Source organism: Mustela nivalis, assembly GCF_964662115.1.
Source record: "Mustela nivalis genome assembly, chromosome: 8".
Taxonomy (NCBI): Eukaryota; Metazoa; Chordata; class Mammalia; order Carnivora; family Mustelidae; genus Mustela; species Mustela nivalis.
This window is the reverse complement of record NC_139027.1, coordinates 73,970,078-73,986,149: the sequence shown is the minus strand read 5'-3', so window position 1 is coordinate 73,986,149 and position 16,072 is coordinate 73,970,078. Positions and strand designations below refer to the sequence as shown.

The 16,072-nt window shown below is 37.6% G+C and overlaps 1 protein-coding gene across 1 annotated transcript in view; it reads left to right on the top strand.

The window, feature by feature from the left end:
- The window catches only part of VWA3B (von Willebrand factor A domain containing 3B), a 234,686-nt gene that overhangs the window by 153,148 nt on the left and 65,466 nt on the right, over positions 1 to 16,072 (top strand). Inside the window, exons 17-19 of the mRNA XM_082746748.1 lie at positions 10,833 to 10,949; positions 14,881 to 14,968; positions 15,061 to 15,208. Coding sequence (XP_082602874.1) covers positions 10,833 to 10,949; positions 14,881 to 14,968; positions 15,061 to 15,208 — 353 coding nt within the window. The remainder of the gene's footprint in view (positions 1 to 10,832; positions 10,950 to 14,880; positions 14,969 to 15,060; positions 15,209 to 16,072) is intronic.

Genomic DNA, 16,072 nt, shown 5'->3' with positions numbered 1-16,072 from the left:
AAATCTAATTTGTTTGATAGAAGGATTGCTACCCCAGCTTTCTTTTGATGTCCATTAACATGGTAAATTGTTTTCCACACCCTCACTTTCAATCTGGAGGTGTCTTTGAGTCTAAAATTAGTTTCTTGTAGACAGCACATCGATAGGTCTTGTTTTTTTTAATCCATTCTGATACCTTGTGTATTTTGATTGGGGCATTTAACCCATTTACATTCAGACTAATTATTGAAAGATAAGAATTTAGTGCCATGTATTGCCTGTAAGAAGACTGTTACTACATATTGTCTCTGTTCCTTTCCAGTCTATGTTACTTTTAGGCTCTCTCTTGCTAAGAGAGGACCTTTTTCAATATTTTCTATAGGGCTGGTTTGGTGTTTGCATATTCTCTTAGTTTTTGTTTGCCCTGGAAGCTTTTTATCTCTCCTTCTATTTTCATTGACAGCCTAGCTGAATGTAGTATTCTTGGCTGCACATTTTTCTGGTTTAATGCTCTGAATATATCATGCCAGTCCTTTCTGGCCTGCCAGGTCTCTGTGGATAGTCTGCTGCCAATCTAATATTTCTACTATTGTATGTTGCAGACCTCTTGTCCTGAGCTGCTTTCAGGATTTTCTCTTTGTTTCTGAGACTTGTAAGTTTAACCATTAAATGATGGGATGTTGGCCTATTTTTATTGATTTCAGGGGGAGTTCTCTGTGCCTCCTGGAATTTGATACTTGTTTCCTTCCCCCATATCAGGAAAGTTCTCTGCTATGATTTGCTCCAATGTACATTCTGCCCCCTCTCTCTTTCTTCTTTTTCTGTGATCCCAATTATTCTAATATTGTTTCATCTTGTGTCATCACTTATCTCTCAAATTCTCCGCTCATTATCCAGCAGTTGTTTATCTCTCTTTTTCTCAGTTTCTTTATTCTCCATCATTTGCCTTCTATATCACTAATTCTCTCTTCTGCCTCATTTATCCTAGCAGTAAGAGCTTCCATTTTTGATTGCTCATTAATAGCTTTTTTTAAATTTCAACTTGCTTAAATTTTATTTCTTTAATTTCTCCAGAAAGGATTTTATTTCTCCAGAACGTCATTCTTTAGTATGTTCTGTGCTTTTTTTCATGCCCAGTTAGCATTTTTATAATCATCATTCTGAACTCTAGCTCTCATATCTTACTAATGTCCATATTGATTAGGTCCCTAGTAGTTGGTACTGCCTCTTGTTTTTTTTGAGGTGAGTTTTTCCATCTTGTCATTTTGTCCAGAGAAGAATAGATGAATTAGAGAACAAAGTGCTAAAAGGGTAACAATGACCCTAGAAAAATATACACTAAACAAATCAGAAGAGACCTAAAACCAGGGGGAGTAGAAAAGAAAAAAAAAATATGATTAGGCTGGTGAATAGAACAAAGCCACACACTTGATTTTGGGTGTGTATTGGTCTGTTAGAAGAAACTGCCTCCCAAAATTTTAAAGAAAGAAAAACATATATATCTATAGCTATATGAATATTTTTATATGTAAATAAGGGTAAACATGATGAAGAGATAAAATGACTATAAAGATGAAAATTTTAAAAGATTTTTAAAAAGGAATTGATAAGAAGTTGGTTAAAAAAAGGAAAAAAAAAAAGGAGAGAATGTGATCAGGCTAGAGACTAGAACAAAGCCATATACTAGATTTAGGGTATATTTTGGTCTTCTAGAAGAAACTGTATCCCAAAACTTTAAAGAAAAAAAAAAGGTTAAATACAATGAAGGGACAGAATATGAAAAATTTAAAAAGATTTTTAGAAAGGTGTCAATAAAATAGGTTAAAATAGGAAAGAGGAAACATTAAAAAATATATAACAAAAAATAAAAAAAATTTAACTTGGAATGGCTTCAGAATAATGGGAAAAAAAACATGAATCCTGTGTGCTGTATTCTCTTAGCACAGGTATTTTGCAGTTCTCATTGATTGGTAATGTTTGTCTTGGCTGGATGTTCTTGCTGATCTGGGGGAGGGACTTTGCCCGAGGTGCAATTGAACTGCCCTTGCCAGGGGCCAATCTGTTCAGGTTTGCTCTTGGTAGCTTTTGTTCCCGAATGCTTCCCATACAGCTTTGGAGGACAGGAATGAAGATGGCAGCCTCCCAGTCTCTGGCCAGTGGGATCCAGAGCTCAGGGTCACACTCCTCAGTATGCCCTCAGAGAAAAGCAGCCAATCTCTCCCATCTCCCTGGTCTCCGGCTGCACTCTGTGCTCCCCCGGCCAGTGACTGAGTGTTTCCATCTCTGGCGCATGGCCATGTTTGAGTCTCCAAACATGAAGAAATCCCAGCAGATTTCTTCAGCGTGCTCCAGCACTGTTCCTCCCAGAGGAGGAATTGGGGGGGGGGGTCTCCCCAGAGCTGCCACTTGTGGGGTCCCTGCTCAAAGAACAGTGGCTCAACTGTGCCTTGGATCACAGTTTAAGGTAACCCTGAGCTGAAAGCCCACTCCTCGGCTCTGTCTCTGCAGCCAGCTTCCCTGCTCTGATACCTGGGAGCTCTGCCGCACTCAGGCACCCCTGGTTTTTCTGTGACCCTGAGGGTCCTGAGACCACACTGTCCCAGCAGGGGCTCCACCCCTTGCTTTGCCTCTGGATTGACGTTCCTCCATGGAGCAGACTTCTAGAAGTTCTGATTTTATGCGCCACTGCTCTACAGCTTGTCGGGAGCCAGCCCCTCACCTCTGTGGTCTATCTTCCCATGTATCGCCTTGAATTCACTTCTCTGCACGTCCTGTCTTCCAGAAAGTGGTCACTTTTCTGTTCCTAGAATTGCTGCTCTTCTTCTCATCTATCTCCTATTTAATTTTTAGGTGTTCGGAATGGTTAGATGACTATGTAGGTGAATTCCTGGGACCAGATGAAATTTAGCTTATCTACCCCTTCGCCATCTTGCTCCTCCTATCCTGTTTTGGTATCAGAGTAATGCTGCCCTTGTAGAATGAAATTGGAATGTTCTTTCCTCTTCTGTTTCTTGGAATGGTTTGAAAATAGTAAATATAACTTCTCTTTAAATATTTGGTAGAATTCACATAATTTGTTGGGAGTTTTTGATTACTGCTTCAATTTCATTGTTAATAATTGACCTGTTAAATTTTCTATTTATTCCTGGTTCAGTTTTGGAAGATTTTCTTCTAGGTTGTCCAATTTTTTGGCTGTAATTTTTCATAATATTCTCTTACAGTTTTTTTTTTTTGTTTGTGTATTTTTGTGGTGTTGGTTATTATTTCTCCTCTTTTGGTTTCTGCTTTTATTTATTTGACGTCTCTTCCTTTTTTTTATGGGTTTAGCTAAAGCATTATCAATTTTTGTTGATCTTTTCAAAGAACCAGCTCCTGGTTTTATTAATCTGTTCTATTTTTGGTCTGTATTTCCTTTATTTTTGATCTAATCTTTATTTCCTTCCTTTAACTGGCTTTCGACTTTTTTCTCCTCTTTTCAGCTCCTTTAGTCATATAGTTAGGTTGGGTTGTTATAGTTTGTTTTTTTTTAATAAAATGCAGCTTTTACTTGAAGATTTTTTTTTCCCTATAGTTGTTACTCTAACACCACCATTTGTTAAGAAGGCTATACTTATACATTTAATTTTGTATGTTTGCCAAAATCAGCTAGTTATATCTGTGTGGGTTAAATCTAAATCTTCTATTCTATTGATCTTTTTTTTTTAAAGATTTTATTTATTTATTTGACAGACAGAGATCACAAGTAGGCAGAGAGGCAGGCAGAGAGAGAGGAGGAAGCAGGCTCCCTGCTGAGCAGAGAGCCCGATGCAGGGCTCAATCCCAGGACCCTGGGATCATGACCTGAGCCGAAAGCAGAGGCTTTAACCCACTGAGCCACCCAGGTGCCCCATCTATTGATCTTTGTATCTCTCTCTCCACCAATACCACAATATCTTGATTAATGTTGCTAATACCTTATTATCAAGCACCACGGTTCCTCCAAATTTATTTTTCTTTTGAAAAAATATTTTAGCTATTTTTTGGGGTCTGAAATTTTGCTTAAATTTTAGAATGTGGTTATTTATGTAGAGGAAACCTTTCTAGGATTTTGACAGGAATTGCACTGAATCTATAGATTGATCTGGGGACAACTCACGTCTTTATGATGTTGATTCATCCAGTCTGTGAACAGAACTCATGAATATGACAATACATGTAGGTCTTCTTTGATGTCTTATTTTGTAATTTCCAGCTTAGAGATCCTGTACATGTTTAATTAAGTATACACCTAATTATTTCATTGTATTTGGAGTGATGGTAAATGGTATTTGCTTTTTAATATAGGTTTCCATTTGTTCATTAGTTCATTATGTTCGTTAGTTTGTCAAAATGCAATTGATTTTATGCGTGGATCCTATAACTGGCAACTTTACTGAACTCAATAGTTCTAGGAATGTTGTGTGTGTGTGTGTGTGTGCGTGCGCGTGCGCACATGTGTGTGTTTGTGAGTGTGTGATATGTACTTGTGGATTTCTTGCCATTTTCTGCATAGACTATATATCATCTACAAACAGGGACAGTTTTATCTTCCTTTCCAATCTCTATGGCTTTATTTCTTTTTCTTGCCTGTTGCAGAAGTTAGAACTTCTTAGGACTATGTTGAATAAGAGTGGTAAGAGTGGGCATTCTGGCGGGACGCCTGGGTGGCTCAGTGGGTTAAGCCGCTGCCTTCAGCTCAGGTCATGATCTCAGGGTCCTGGGATCGAGTCCCGCATCGGGCTCTCTGCTCAGCAGGGAGCCTGCTTCCCTCTCTCTCTCTGCCTGCCTCTCCATCTACTTGTGATTTCTCTCTGTCAAATAAATAAATAAAATCTTTAAAAAAAAAAAAAAAAAAAGAGTGGGCATTCTGGCCTTTTTCCCAGTCTCAGGAGAAAACATATTCAGTCTTGCACCAGTGTGAATGATACTAACTGTAGATATCTTTATCTGTAGATACTTTTTATCAGGTTAATGATGTTCCCCTCTTTTTTAATTTTCTGAGAGTTTTTATCATGGATGGGTGCTGAGTTTTGTCAAATGCTTTTGCTGCATTAATTGATACATGATTTTTCTTCTTTAATCAATCATTGTTGATTAACAATGTTAATCAACCTTGTGTGTCTGGAATATTTTCTACTTCCATATTTTCTACATGTATAACTCTTTAATACCTTGCTGGATTTGGTTTGCTAATACTCCATTGTGGGTTTTGTATCTTCTAAGTACATGAAAGATATTGGTCTGTAGTTTTTCTTTTTTCTTAGTTCTGTTTTTCCACATTTTTTAATTGATGTGTAGGTGATATATATTACCATATTAGCTTTAGGTGTACACTATAGTGATTTCACATTTATATACATCACAAAGTCACCATCACAAAATGACCACAATAAATCTAGCTACTATCTCACCATATGAAGTTGTTAATTACTGTTAACCACATGCCCTGTGCTGCACATTGTATCACCTGTATTATTTATTTTATAACTGGAAGTTTGTACCTTTTAATCCTTTTCTCTTATTTCCTTCCTGCCCTACACCATTCCCCTCTGTATTTATGAGTCTGTTTCTATTGTTTTGCTTCTTTTTCATCACAGTTACTTAAATTTTTTAAAAGTGTAGTTGACCCCAATATTATATTCGTTTCAAGTGTACAATATAGTGATGCAATTCTTAACACTGTTTTTGTCTGGTTGGTATCAGGTTAATATTATCCTCCTCAAATGTGTTGAGAACTTGTCCCTCCTCTTTTGTTCCTGGAAGAAATTGGTATAATTCATTTTTTAATATTTGATAAAATTATCATGGAGTCATTTGGGCCTGGAGATTTTTTTCCCAGGACTTCTTTATTAAGAATTTAATTTGAAAAAGATGGTTTTAGGGCTATTAATGTTTATTTTGTTTTTTTTAAAAATTTTTTTAATTTATTTTTTATTTTCAGCATAACAGTATTCATTATTTTTGCACCACACCCAGTGCTCCATGCAATCCGTTATGTTAGTTGAATTTTGGCAATTGGTAGTTCTAAGGAAGTGGTCTATTTTTCCTAAGTTGTGAACTTGTCAGTGCAAAGTTATTTATTGTATGCCTTTATTACCTTTTTAATGACTGCAAGATCTATAGTGATGTCCACTATGTTGTTTCTGATATTAATGCTCTGTCCTCTCTCTTTCATTTTCTCTCTCATTCTCTCTTTTTCAGTCTTGTTAGAGGTTTAATCAGATCTATTGGTGCATCCTCCCCCTAAAAACCAGTTTTATCTAATTGATTATCTCTGATATTTTATTTTTAATTTTGTCAGTTTCTGCTCTTTATTGTTTCTTCCCTCTGCCTGATTTAGTTTTATTTTGTTCTTCTTTTTCTAATTTCTTGAGTTAGGAACTTACCATTGATTTGAGATACTTCCTCATTTCCAACATAAGCATTTGTGCAAAAATTTCTCTTCCAGGGCACCTGGGTGGCTCAGTGGATTAAGCCTCTGCCTTCGGCTCAGGTCATGATCTAAGGGTCCTGGGATTAATCCCCACACTGGGCTCTCTGCTCAGCAGGGAACCTGCTTCCCCCTCTCTCTCTGCCTGCGTCTCTGCCTACTTGTGACCTGTCTCTTGCTGTCAAATAAATAAATAAATAAAACCTTAAAAAAAGAATTTCCCGTCCAGCACTGTCTTAGCTGCATCTCACATATTTTGATTTGTTGTGTTTTTGTTTTCATTCAGTTCTAAGTGTGTTTCTTTCCTTTAAGGCTTCCTCTTTAACCCATGGATTATTTATAAAAGTATTGTTTAATTCTATGTTTAAAGTTTTTTGTGTTGTCTTTCTATAATCACTTTCCAGTTTGATTCCACTATGGTCATCGAACACACTATGTTGATTTCGATTCTTTTAAGTTAGTTGGGATCAGTTTTTTATTATTATGTTCAGGTAGCCAACATATAGTACATCATTAGTTTTTTTTTTTAATATTATGTTAGTCACCATACAGTACATCATTAGTTTTTGATGTAGTGTTCAGTGATTCATTAGCTATGTATAACACCCAGTACTCATCACAACACATGCCCTCCTTAATTCTCCATCCTTTTACTTGCAGTCTACCAGTGTTATACTTAGAGTACATTCCTTGGGGTACTGAATGGCACAGTTGGTTGAGCATTCAACTTTTGGTTTTGGCTCAGTTATGATCTAGAGGTCATGGGTTTGAGCCCTGTTGTTGGGCTTCACACTCAGCTCAGAGTCTGGTTAAGACTTTCTCTCCCTCTTTCTTTGCCTCTCCACACCTGTGCTCACACAAGCATGTGCTCTCTCTCTCTCTCTCTCAAATAAATAAATCTTGTTTTTAAAAAGTAAATTTCTTGTAAGTATCATATAGTTTGATAGCCTTTTATCCACTCTGCATGTTTTTTGATTAGTATTAGTAATAATTGATATGTTAAGCACTTACGTCATTATTTTATTATTTTCTATTTATTTTCATTGGCCTTGTCCCACTTTCTTTTTTCTTGCCTTCCTTCAGGTTACTTGAACATTTTTTACAATTCTGTCTTGGTTTACTTGTAGTTTTTAAAAAATTTCTTTCTTTGTATGATTTTTATAATTGTTTCTCTAGGTATGATAGTATATGTAAGTGACTTTTAAAAAGTCTCCTGGTGTCAGCATTTTGCCACTTCTTGTGAGTGTGGAAATCTTACTTCAATTTAGAAAATTTAAAATTTTTTATTCCCCAGGTTTAAATACCATTATCTTGAGTATCAGGTGGTGTTATAATGTCTGTTTCAGTCATTTCTAAGGATCAGTCTGCTAGCCAAAGTTCGTTTTGTTTTGTTTTTAACATGTGTAGTAATGGTTTTATTTTTTCTTAATTCCTGAAAGATGATTGGATGATTTTACATTCAGAATTTGCAGTCAATTGTTCTTTCCTTTTTGTGGTTGAAAAACAGTGAAACCTCTCTTTGGGGTTTCCTATGTTTTAAATGTGAAATTTTCTGTCATTCAAACTGGTGGTTTCTTAGGTAATGTGTCTTTTCTCTCTGGCTACATTCAAGATTTTTTCCTTTATCTCTGATATTTAAGTATTTAACTGTAATGCATCTTGGCATGGGTTTCCTTGGGTTCATTCTGTTTGGTGTTTGTTCAGCTTCTTGAATCTGAACATTGTGTCTTTCACCAAATTTGGAAAGTTTTCATCTACTATTTCTTCAGAAAGTCTCTCTGTTCTTTCTGTCTCCCTGTCCTTTTGAGACCTTGATGATATGAATGTTGGATGTTTTGTTATTGTCCTACAGGTCCCTGAGTCTCTGTTTATCTTTTGTCAATATTTTTTTCTCTGTTGTTAAAATTAGCTGAATTGTATTGTTCTGTCTGTCCTCAAGTTCTCTGATACTATCCTCTGTCATCTCTGCTCTACTACTGAGCCCATCTAACAAGTTTTTTTATTTGTTATTTTATCTTTTAGTTCTACAATTTCCACTTGGAACTTTTATAGCTTTTGTTTTATAGCTTTTATTTCTTAGCTGAGATTTTCTATTTGATCATTTGTTTCAAGAGAATTTGTAATTAATTTTTGAAGCATTTTTATGACAGCTTCTTTGAAATCCTTATCAGATAATCCCAAATTATTTTTTATTTATATTTTAAAGATTTTATTTATTTATTTATTTGAATTTATTTATTTTCAGCATAACAGTATTCATTATTTTTTCACCACACCCAGTGCTCCATGCAGTCCGTGCCCTCTATAATACCCACCACCTGGTACCCCAACCTCCCACCCCACCCCCGCCAATTCAAACCCCTCAGATTGTTTTTCAGAGATAATCCCAACTTCTGATTCATTATTCATTCTGTTGGCATCATTTGATTGTCTTTCTCATTTAAGGTGTGATTTTCATGGTTCTTGCTATAATGGGTAATTTTTTATAGTATCCTGAACATTTGTCTATTATGTAAGGGACTCTAGATCCTATTCAGATCTTTTATTTTAGGAAGTAGTTGCCCTGTTTAAAGTTAGCACATAGACCCTGGCCTGTTTCTCTGGGCTGTGGTTCCAATGGTTATTTAATTTTCACAGCCTTTTGTGATACTATTTTGGTGCTTGGTTTGCTGGTGTTAGGGGGGCTGGTCCCTGCTGGTGCTGCCTGAGGGAGCAGCAGGAGTTTCCTCAGGCCAGGAGGCTAGATGTATTTCAGTGGGGAAAAATTGTAGTAGCTTCCCCACTACTATCTTTTGAGTGTTGTTTTGTCCCTAGGCAAGGGAGGAGAGCTTTGAACCTATATAAGCCAAGGGGCTTCCTGGTATGGGCCACTTGCCATAGCTGGATCAATCTTGCATGATCTGTCCACTTGTTCTGGTATCTCTGTACAAGGGAGGAATGTCTTAGGCTCATGTGAACACAGTGGCTTCCTATACCATGCCACCTGTATAGCCCACCTGCCCATTCCAGTAAAACCAGAGTTTTGCTAGAAAGGCTACTTGCTACTTGTCCTAAACATTGTGTAATGGCCTTTTGTCACTTCTACCATTTCACTTAGATTTGGGGTTGTTGCTATTGATAGGCTTTATTCTGTTTTAACTTTTAACATGGAAAAGTAATGAAATGAAATGTAGTGACTGACTACTGAACTTGGGGAGTAGTTAAGTGCTTTAATCCACTGCCAGATAAATATGTTTTTATTCATTATTTTCAGAGTTTGGAAATAATACAGTTTTTATTTTTGGAGACTTTGGGAGCTAAATATTATTTTCATTTTGGCTCACTTGTTGTCTTGCCTAATGATTTTGGTCAAGGTGGACTGTGGAGTTCAGCTCTCCTATGTGGATCATTTATCTCCTATGTGGATCATTTATCTCTTTTACTCACAGACATAGATCCCAGTGAAATTTATCTTTCTTAATTCCTGGTTACAGACGCAATCAAGACACAGGATTCACCCTGTTGTTGCCTAGAAAAATAATGAATAACACTTAACACAGTCCTATCTTTATGTACAGAGACCACGGGTATTAACTTCCTGTGAAAAAGATAGTTTGTAGATTATTAGTTCATCTTCAGTCTAATTATCTAGTTTCTTATAGGAGAGGCTAAGTTCCTTCTTGTTGAAAACAAGGACACATCACATTCACGAATACTATATAAAGCCTTGGTACTTGTACCTCCAAATTGTGAAGTACAGATCACATTTATAATTAATGTGGTTTCCATAATCGCATATAAAAATAATCAAGGTGTCTTGATATAAGCTCATTACCTTCTGTATAATGCACAAATTAAATGTCAATATTTGAAAAGTACTGATTTGCTAGCAAAGGACTGCAGTCTATGAATATGGTGAGGCATGACTCCTAGGATTATCTTACATTGACCTGAAGTCACGGTTGTCTAGGAGAGCCCAGTATACTCACTTGAGCTCTTAAAAGGAGGATATTTTTCCAGCCAGTGACAGAAATGAAAGAGAAACTTGAAGCACAAGAGAAATTCAGTGTGTCATGACTGGCTTAAAGATGGAGGGACCACTGAGTAGTCATGTGAGTGCTTCAGGAGCTGAGAAGCCCCCTGACTGTCAGTGAGAATAGAGGGACCTCGTTGCACAGCTGCAAGGAGATGAGTTCTACCCACAACTTGAATGAGCTTGGAAGTAGATGTCTCTTGAAGAGGGGTAGAGCTTGAGCTCAGATAAGTGGAACAAACATTTATGGCAGCATTTAATTGGTGGCAGAACTGTCCTCTGAGGTTTGGAACCTGCATTCTTTTTCTAAGGATCCAAGGAATTAGGTGCATCTATTAAAGTCTCTCATTTTGTCCCAAGTTCCCTTAACCCCTTTCCCTTTGCTACCAACAGAATCAACCAAAACCAGCCTTCTCAGAAGCCAGATGTCCAGCCTCAAGAGCTCAGCTTGCAGTGAGAGGACCGACGGCCTTTCTACTTCCAGCAGCTGGAACACTCCAAGTGACAGAGGTAAGCCAGAGAGGGTCTCTCTATATCAGAAAGCACAGGCCAGCCTCCCTTTGCCCAGTGTGTCTGCTCCTAAAAACCTGGGTATAGATACATTTTGGGGGAAACAAATAATTTTTAAGTGGGCTACAATTGCTTCCTATTCAGGGACTCCTTGTAAATCATCTCTATCTGCTATAAGGAACTAGATTTTCTTAGGCTGAGATTTGCAATTACTGTGCCTGGATGTTTAATATATAAGTGACTCACATAACTCTGATGTTAGTATAGTCCTTGCTGCCACTGCATTTTTGAACTTGAAAATCTAATACTTCACAGCTGGCTAATTTTCTTCCTTTCTGCGGTGCCTGGGTGGCTTAGTCAATTAAGCATCTGCCTTTGGCTCAGGTCATGATCCCAAGGTCCTGGATTGAGCCTCATATTGGGCTTCTCCCTCTGCCTACTGCAACCCCTACTTGTGCGCACTCTCTCTCTCTGTTAAATAAATAAGTAAAATCTTATAAAAAAGAAGAAGAAGAAGAAGAAGAAGCTTTTATTTTCTTCCCTTCATTCACAGGGGGTGTCAGCTGGTCCATATTGTCAGCCTTTTGGGGATAAATTGTGAGGAGAATATGACTTTTCCACGCAGATTTTATTATAAGAAAAAAACTTTATTCTTAAAATAGTAAATTTCTAAGAGTTTAATTCCTGTAGGACTTTCCCCTATATTTCAAATTGCTGATAACTAGTAAATCAAATTAATGACACAGATACACACGATCAATCCCCTACGTAGGAAGAGGGACTGAGTGACAAGTGTACCCTCCATCCATAGCTGAATCTAACCTCTTGTTCTTTAGCACTGATCATTATGATGTCTTTTCCTCTGTTTCAATTAACCTGTCATATAGTCCCTAGGTCTGCTATATGCGTGGTTTTTAAAGGGCTCATCTTATGATGAGTAGAGTATGATTTCTTAGATGTTTAACCAAGTCACTCCCAAACACGCCTCCTTCTAGATGCTGCCAATTCAACTAGCTAATATTTCTTTTCATTTTAAGTCCAAGTTTTTATAAGGATATATATTAAAAATCCGAAACATTGATGTGAATTATGTATCTATAACTAAACAGGATCTAGTAGGGATTTTGATTTTCCAGAAAGAGTGGAAGAACTACAGAGCAAACTCTCAGAAACTAAAATGTTGATCAAGGTTCTTTTGTATAATTTGGAGGAGTCCCATGAGGGCAACATTGAACAATCATTGGTTAATGGCATTTGCAAATTTAACATTTAAAAAAGGTGTTTTCTTTTTATTTTGATGAAGTCCCAAAAGTTTATTTTCGCTTTTGTTTCCTTTGCCTTTGGAGACATATCTTGAAAGAAGTTGCTGTGGCTGATATCGAAGAGATTACTGCCTATATTCTCCTCTAGGATTCTGATGGATTCCTGTCTCACATTGAGGTCTTTTATTCATTTTGAGTTTATCTTTGTGTACGGTGTAAGAGAATGGTCAAGTTTCATTCTTCTACATATAGCTGCCCAGTTTTCCCAGCACCATTTATTGAAGAGACTGTCTTTTTTCCACTGTATATTTTTTCCCGTTTTGTCGAAGATGATTTGACCATAGAGTTGAGGGTCCATATCTGGGCTCTCTACTCTATGTGTGTGTCTGTTTTTATGGTCTGTGTGTCTGTTTTTATGCCAGTACCATGCTGTCTTCGTGATCACAGCTTTATAGTAAAGCTTGAAATCAGGTAGCGTGATGCCCCCAGTTTTATTTTTGTTTTTCACCATTTCCTTAGCGATTCAGGGTCTCTTCTGGTTCCATACAAATTTTTGTATTATTTGCTCCAGTTCTATGAAGAATACTGGTGGAATTTTGATTGGAATGGGATTAAAAGTATAGATTGCTCTAGGCAGTATAGACGTTTTAACAATGTTTATTCTTCCTATCCAAGAGCATGGAATGGTCTTCCATCTTTTTGTGTCTTCAGTTTCTTTCATGAGTGTTCTGTAGTTCCTCAAATACAGATCCTTTACCTCTTTGGTTAGGTTTATTCCCAGGTATCTTATGGTTCTTGGTGCTATAGTAAATGGAAATAATTCTCTAATTTCCCTTTCTGTATTTTCATTGTTAGTGTATAAGAAAGCCACTGATTTCTGTACATTGACTTTGTATCCTGCCACGTTGCTGAATTGCTGTATGAGTTCTAGTAGTTTGGGGGTGGAGTCTTTTGGAATTTCCATATAAAGAATCATGTCATCTGCGAAAAGAGAGAGTTTGACTTATTCATTGCCAATTTGGATACCTTTTATTTCTCTTTGTTGTCTGATTGCTGTTGCTAGGACTTCTAAAACTATGTTGAGCAAGAGTGGTGAGAGTGGGCATCCTTGTCGTGTTCCTGATCTCAACGGGAAGGCTGCAAGCTTTTTCCCATTGAGGATGATATTTGCTGTGGGTCTTTCATAGATAGATTTGATGAAGTTCAGGAATGTTCCCTCTATCCCTATACTTTGAAGTGTTAAGGAGTCAAAAAAAACAAAGAGGCAACCCATGGAATGGGAGAAGATATTTGCAAATGACAGTACAGGCAAAAGGTTGATATCCAGGAATAATGAACTCCTCAAACTCAACACGCACAAAACAGACAACCATATCAAAAAATGGGCAGAAGATATGAACAGACACTTCTGCAATGAAGACATACAAATGGCTATCAGACACATGAAAAAATGTTCCTCATCACTAGCCATCAGGGAGATTCAAATTAAAACCACATTGAAACATCACCTTACATCAGTTAGAATGGCCAAAACAACATGTGTTGGAGGGGGTATGGAGAAAGGGGAACCCTCTTCCACTGTTGGTGGGAATGCAAGTTGGTGCAGCCACTTTGGAGAACAGTGTGGAGATTCCTCAAGAAATTAAAAATAGAACTTCCCTATGACCCTGCCATTGCACTCCTGGGTATTTACCCCAAAGATACAGATGTAGTGAAAAGAAAGGCTATCTGTACCCCAATGTTTATAGCAGCAATGGCCACGGTCGCCAAACTGTGGAAAGAACCAAGATGCCCTTCAACAGACAAATAGATAAGGAAGATGTGGTCCATATACACTATGGAGTATTATGCCTCCATCAGAAAGGATGAATACCCAACTTTTGTAGCAACATGGACGGGACTGGAAGAGATTATGCTGAGTGAAATAAGTCAAGCAGAGAGAGTCAATTATCATATGGTTTCACTTATTTGTGGAGCATAACAAATAGCATGGAGGACATGGGGAGTTAGAGGAGAAGGGAGTTGGGGGAAATTGGAAGGGGAGGTGAACCATGAGAGACTATGGACTCTGAAAAACAATCTGAGGGGTTTGAAGTGGCGGGTGGGTGGGAGGTTGGGGTACCAGGTGGTGGGTATTATAAAGGGCACGGATTGCATGGAGCACTGGGTGTGGTGGAAAAATAATGAATACTGTTATGCCAAAAATAAATAAAAAATAAATTTAAAAAAAAGTAGTAGAAGTTCCTCTAAATTAAAAAAAAAGAATTAGCAGAATTATATTTGTAATACCACCACTGTGAAAAACTAATAAAACAACTTTGATGTGATGTTTCTTGAGTTATAAATAAATAAAATAAAAATGTGTTTTCTAGGGAATGAGGGAATGAATGTCTCATTCTTCCATGGAGGGGGATCTCAGTGGATATGGGATGAAGTAGATAAACAAAACACTGATAGGGCCATATTCATCTATTTATTTGTCTTTAGTGTAATTGCAAATGAATTTTGCCAGAGAACCTCCTATGACAGTCAGGTTTCTCTGAAATATGGTCCATTTATTAATCATCAGTCACAACCGAACTGAGAGATAGGTGTGATCCTTTTGCATTTTGACTTTTAAAAAACCCATATATTTGGAAATTATACAACCGTCATTTCTCCTTCCACAGAAATAAGCATCCTGCTGACAAATGAGTACCTAGATGGCAAGTCATTAGGGAGAGTGAGTCGAGAAGGAAAACAGGTTCATGACCAAGAGTGAGTACCCCAATTTTACCAGGGAAGCTTTGTTATGGTTGTGTTTATTACAAGCTTTAAAGCATCATATTGTGTCTTCTTATTTCTTCAAGTATGTCTTCAGAAGATTGGCTCAAGACCCATAGCTTGGTTGCCAAGAAACTCACCATCATGGATGCCTTGTCCATGACAGCGGTCCCTCACATCCCCACCTATGTTCCCATTCTGGACAAACATGTTGTTTCCAAGGTCTTTGATGAGGTAAGACTGGTTTTCTGTCTGTCCCTGCCTGACATATTTTTCATTTCCAGCTCAAATAAAATGTAGTCCACTTTGGTCTTGTATAGTCGTAACAGAAATGTATTTCAGCCATTAAAAAGAAAATTATTTTTAAAGATAGTAAAAAGGAGAGAGAAATGCTCTTAAGAGGTTTTATTTTTAAGCTTAGAAGAAATTGGCCCTTGCTGGGTTGGTCATTCACAGCTTGTTGCTGGTGGGTGGCAATGTGGAGCAGCAAAAATGTCTGAAAAGCTTCTCAGAGTCATGATTTGTGAGTGAACATCATCTAGTTTCAGAGGACAGGGGAGAACTTGGGAGACACAGTGTCGTCCCTTTGCTTACCTTCTATTCTTAAGGTAAGTGTCCTTGAGAACTTGGGAGACACAGTGTCCTCCCTTTGCTTACCTTCTCTTGTTAAATATAGTGGCACCTTTTTTTTCCCCTAAGATTTATTTATTGAGAGAGGGAAAGCTTGTACATGCCTGCATGAGTGGGGGGAGGGCAGAGGGTGAGAATCTCAAGCAGACTCCCTGCTGAGCTCATAGCTTAACATGAGGCTGATTGTCATGGACCCATGAAGTCAGGACCTGAGCTGAAACCAGGAGCTGGCCCTCTTAGCTGATGGAGCCACGCAGGCAACACCATTGGCATCTTTCTATCATAAAAGTCTCCAAAGGAAAAAGTCACAAAGAGAAAGAGGGAGGGAGCAAGCAAGAGAGAAGAAGAGGCAAAGAGAGAAAGAAGGAACTTGAGAGAGACTGAGAGTGAACTAGAGCCAGAGAGAACCATAGGAGAATGACAGTCATGTCTTAGAAGGGGAAAATGCAGTGGGAGGGAATAATAGGG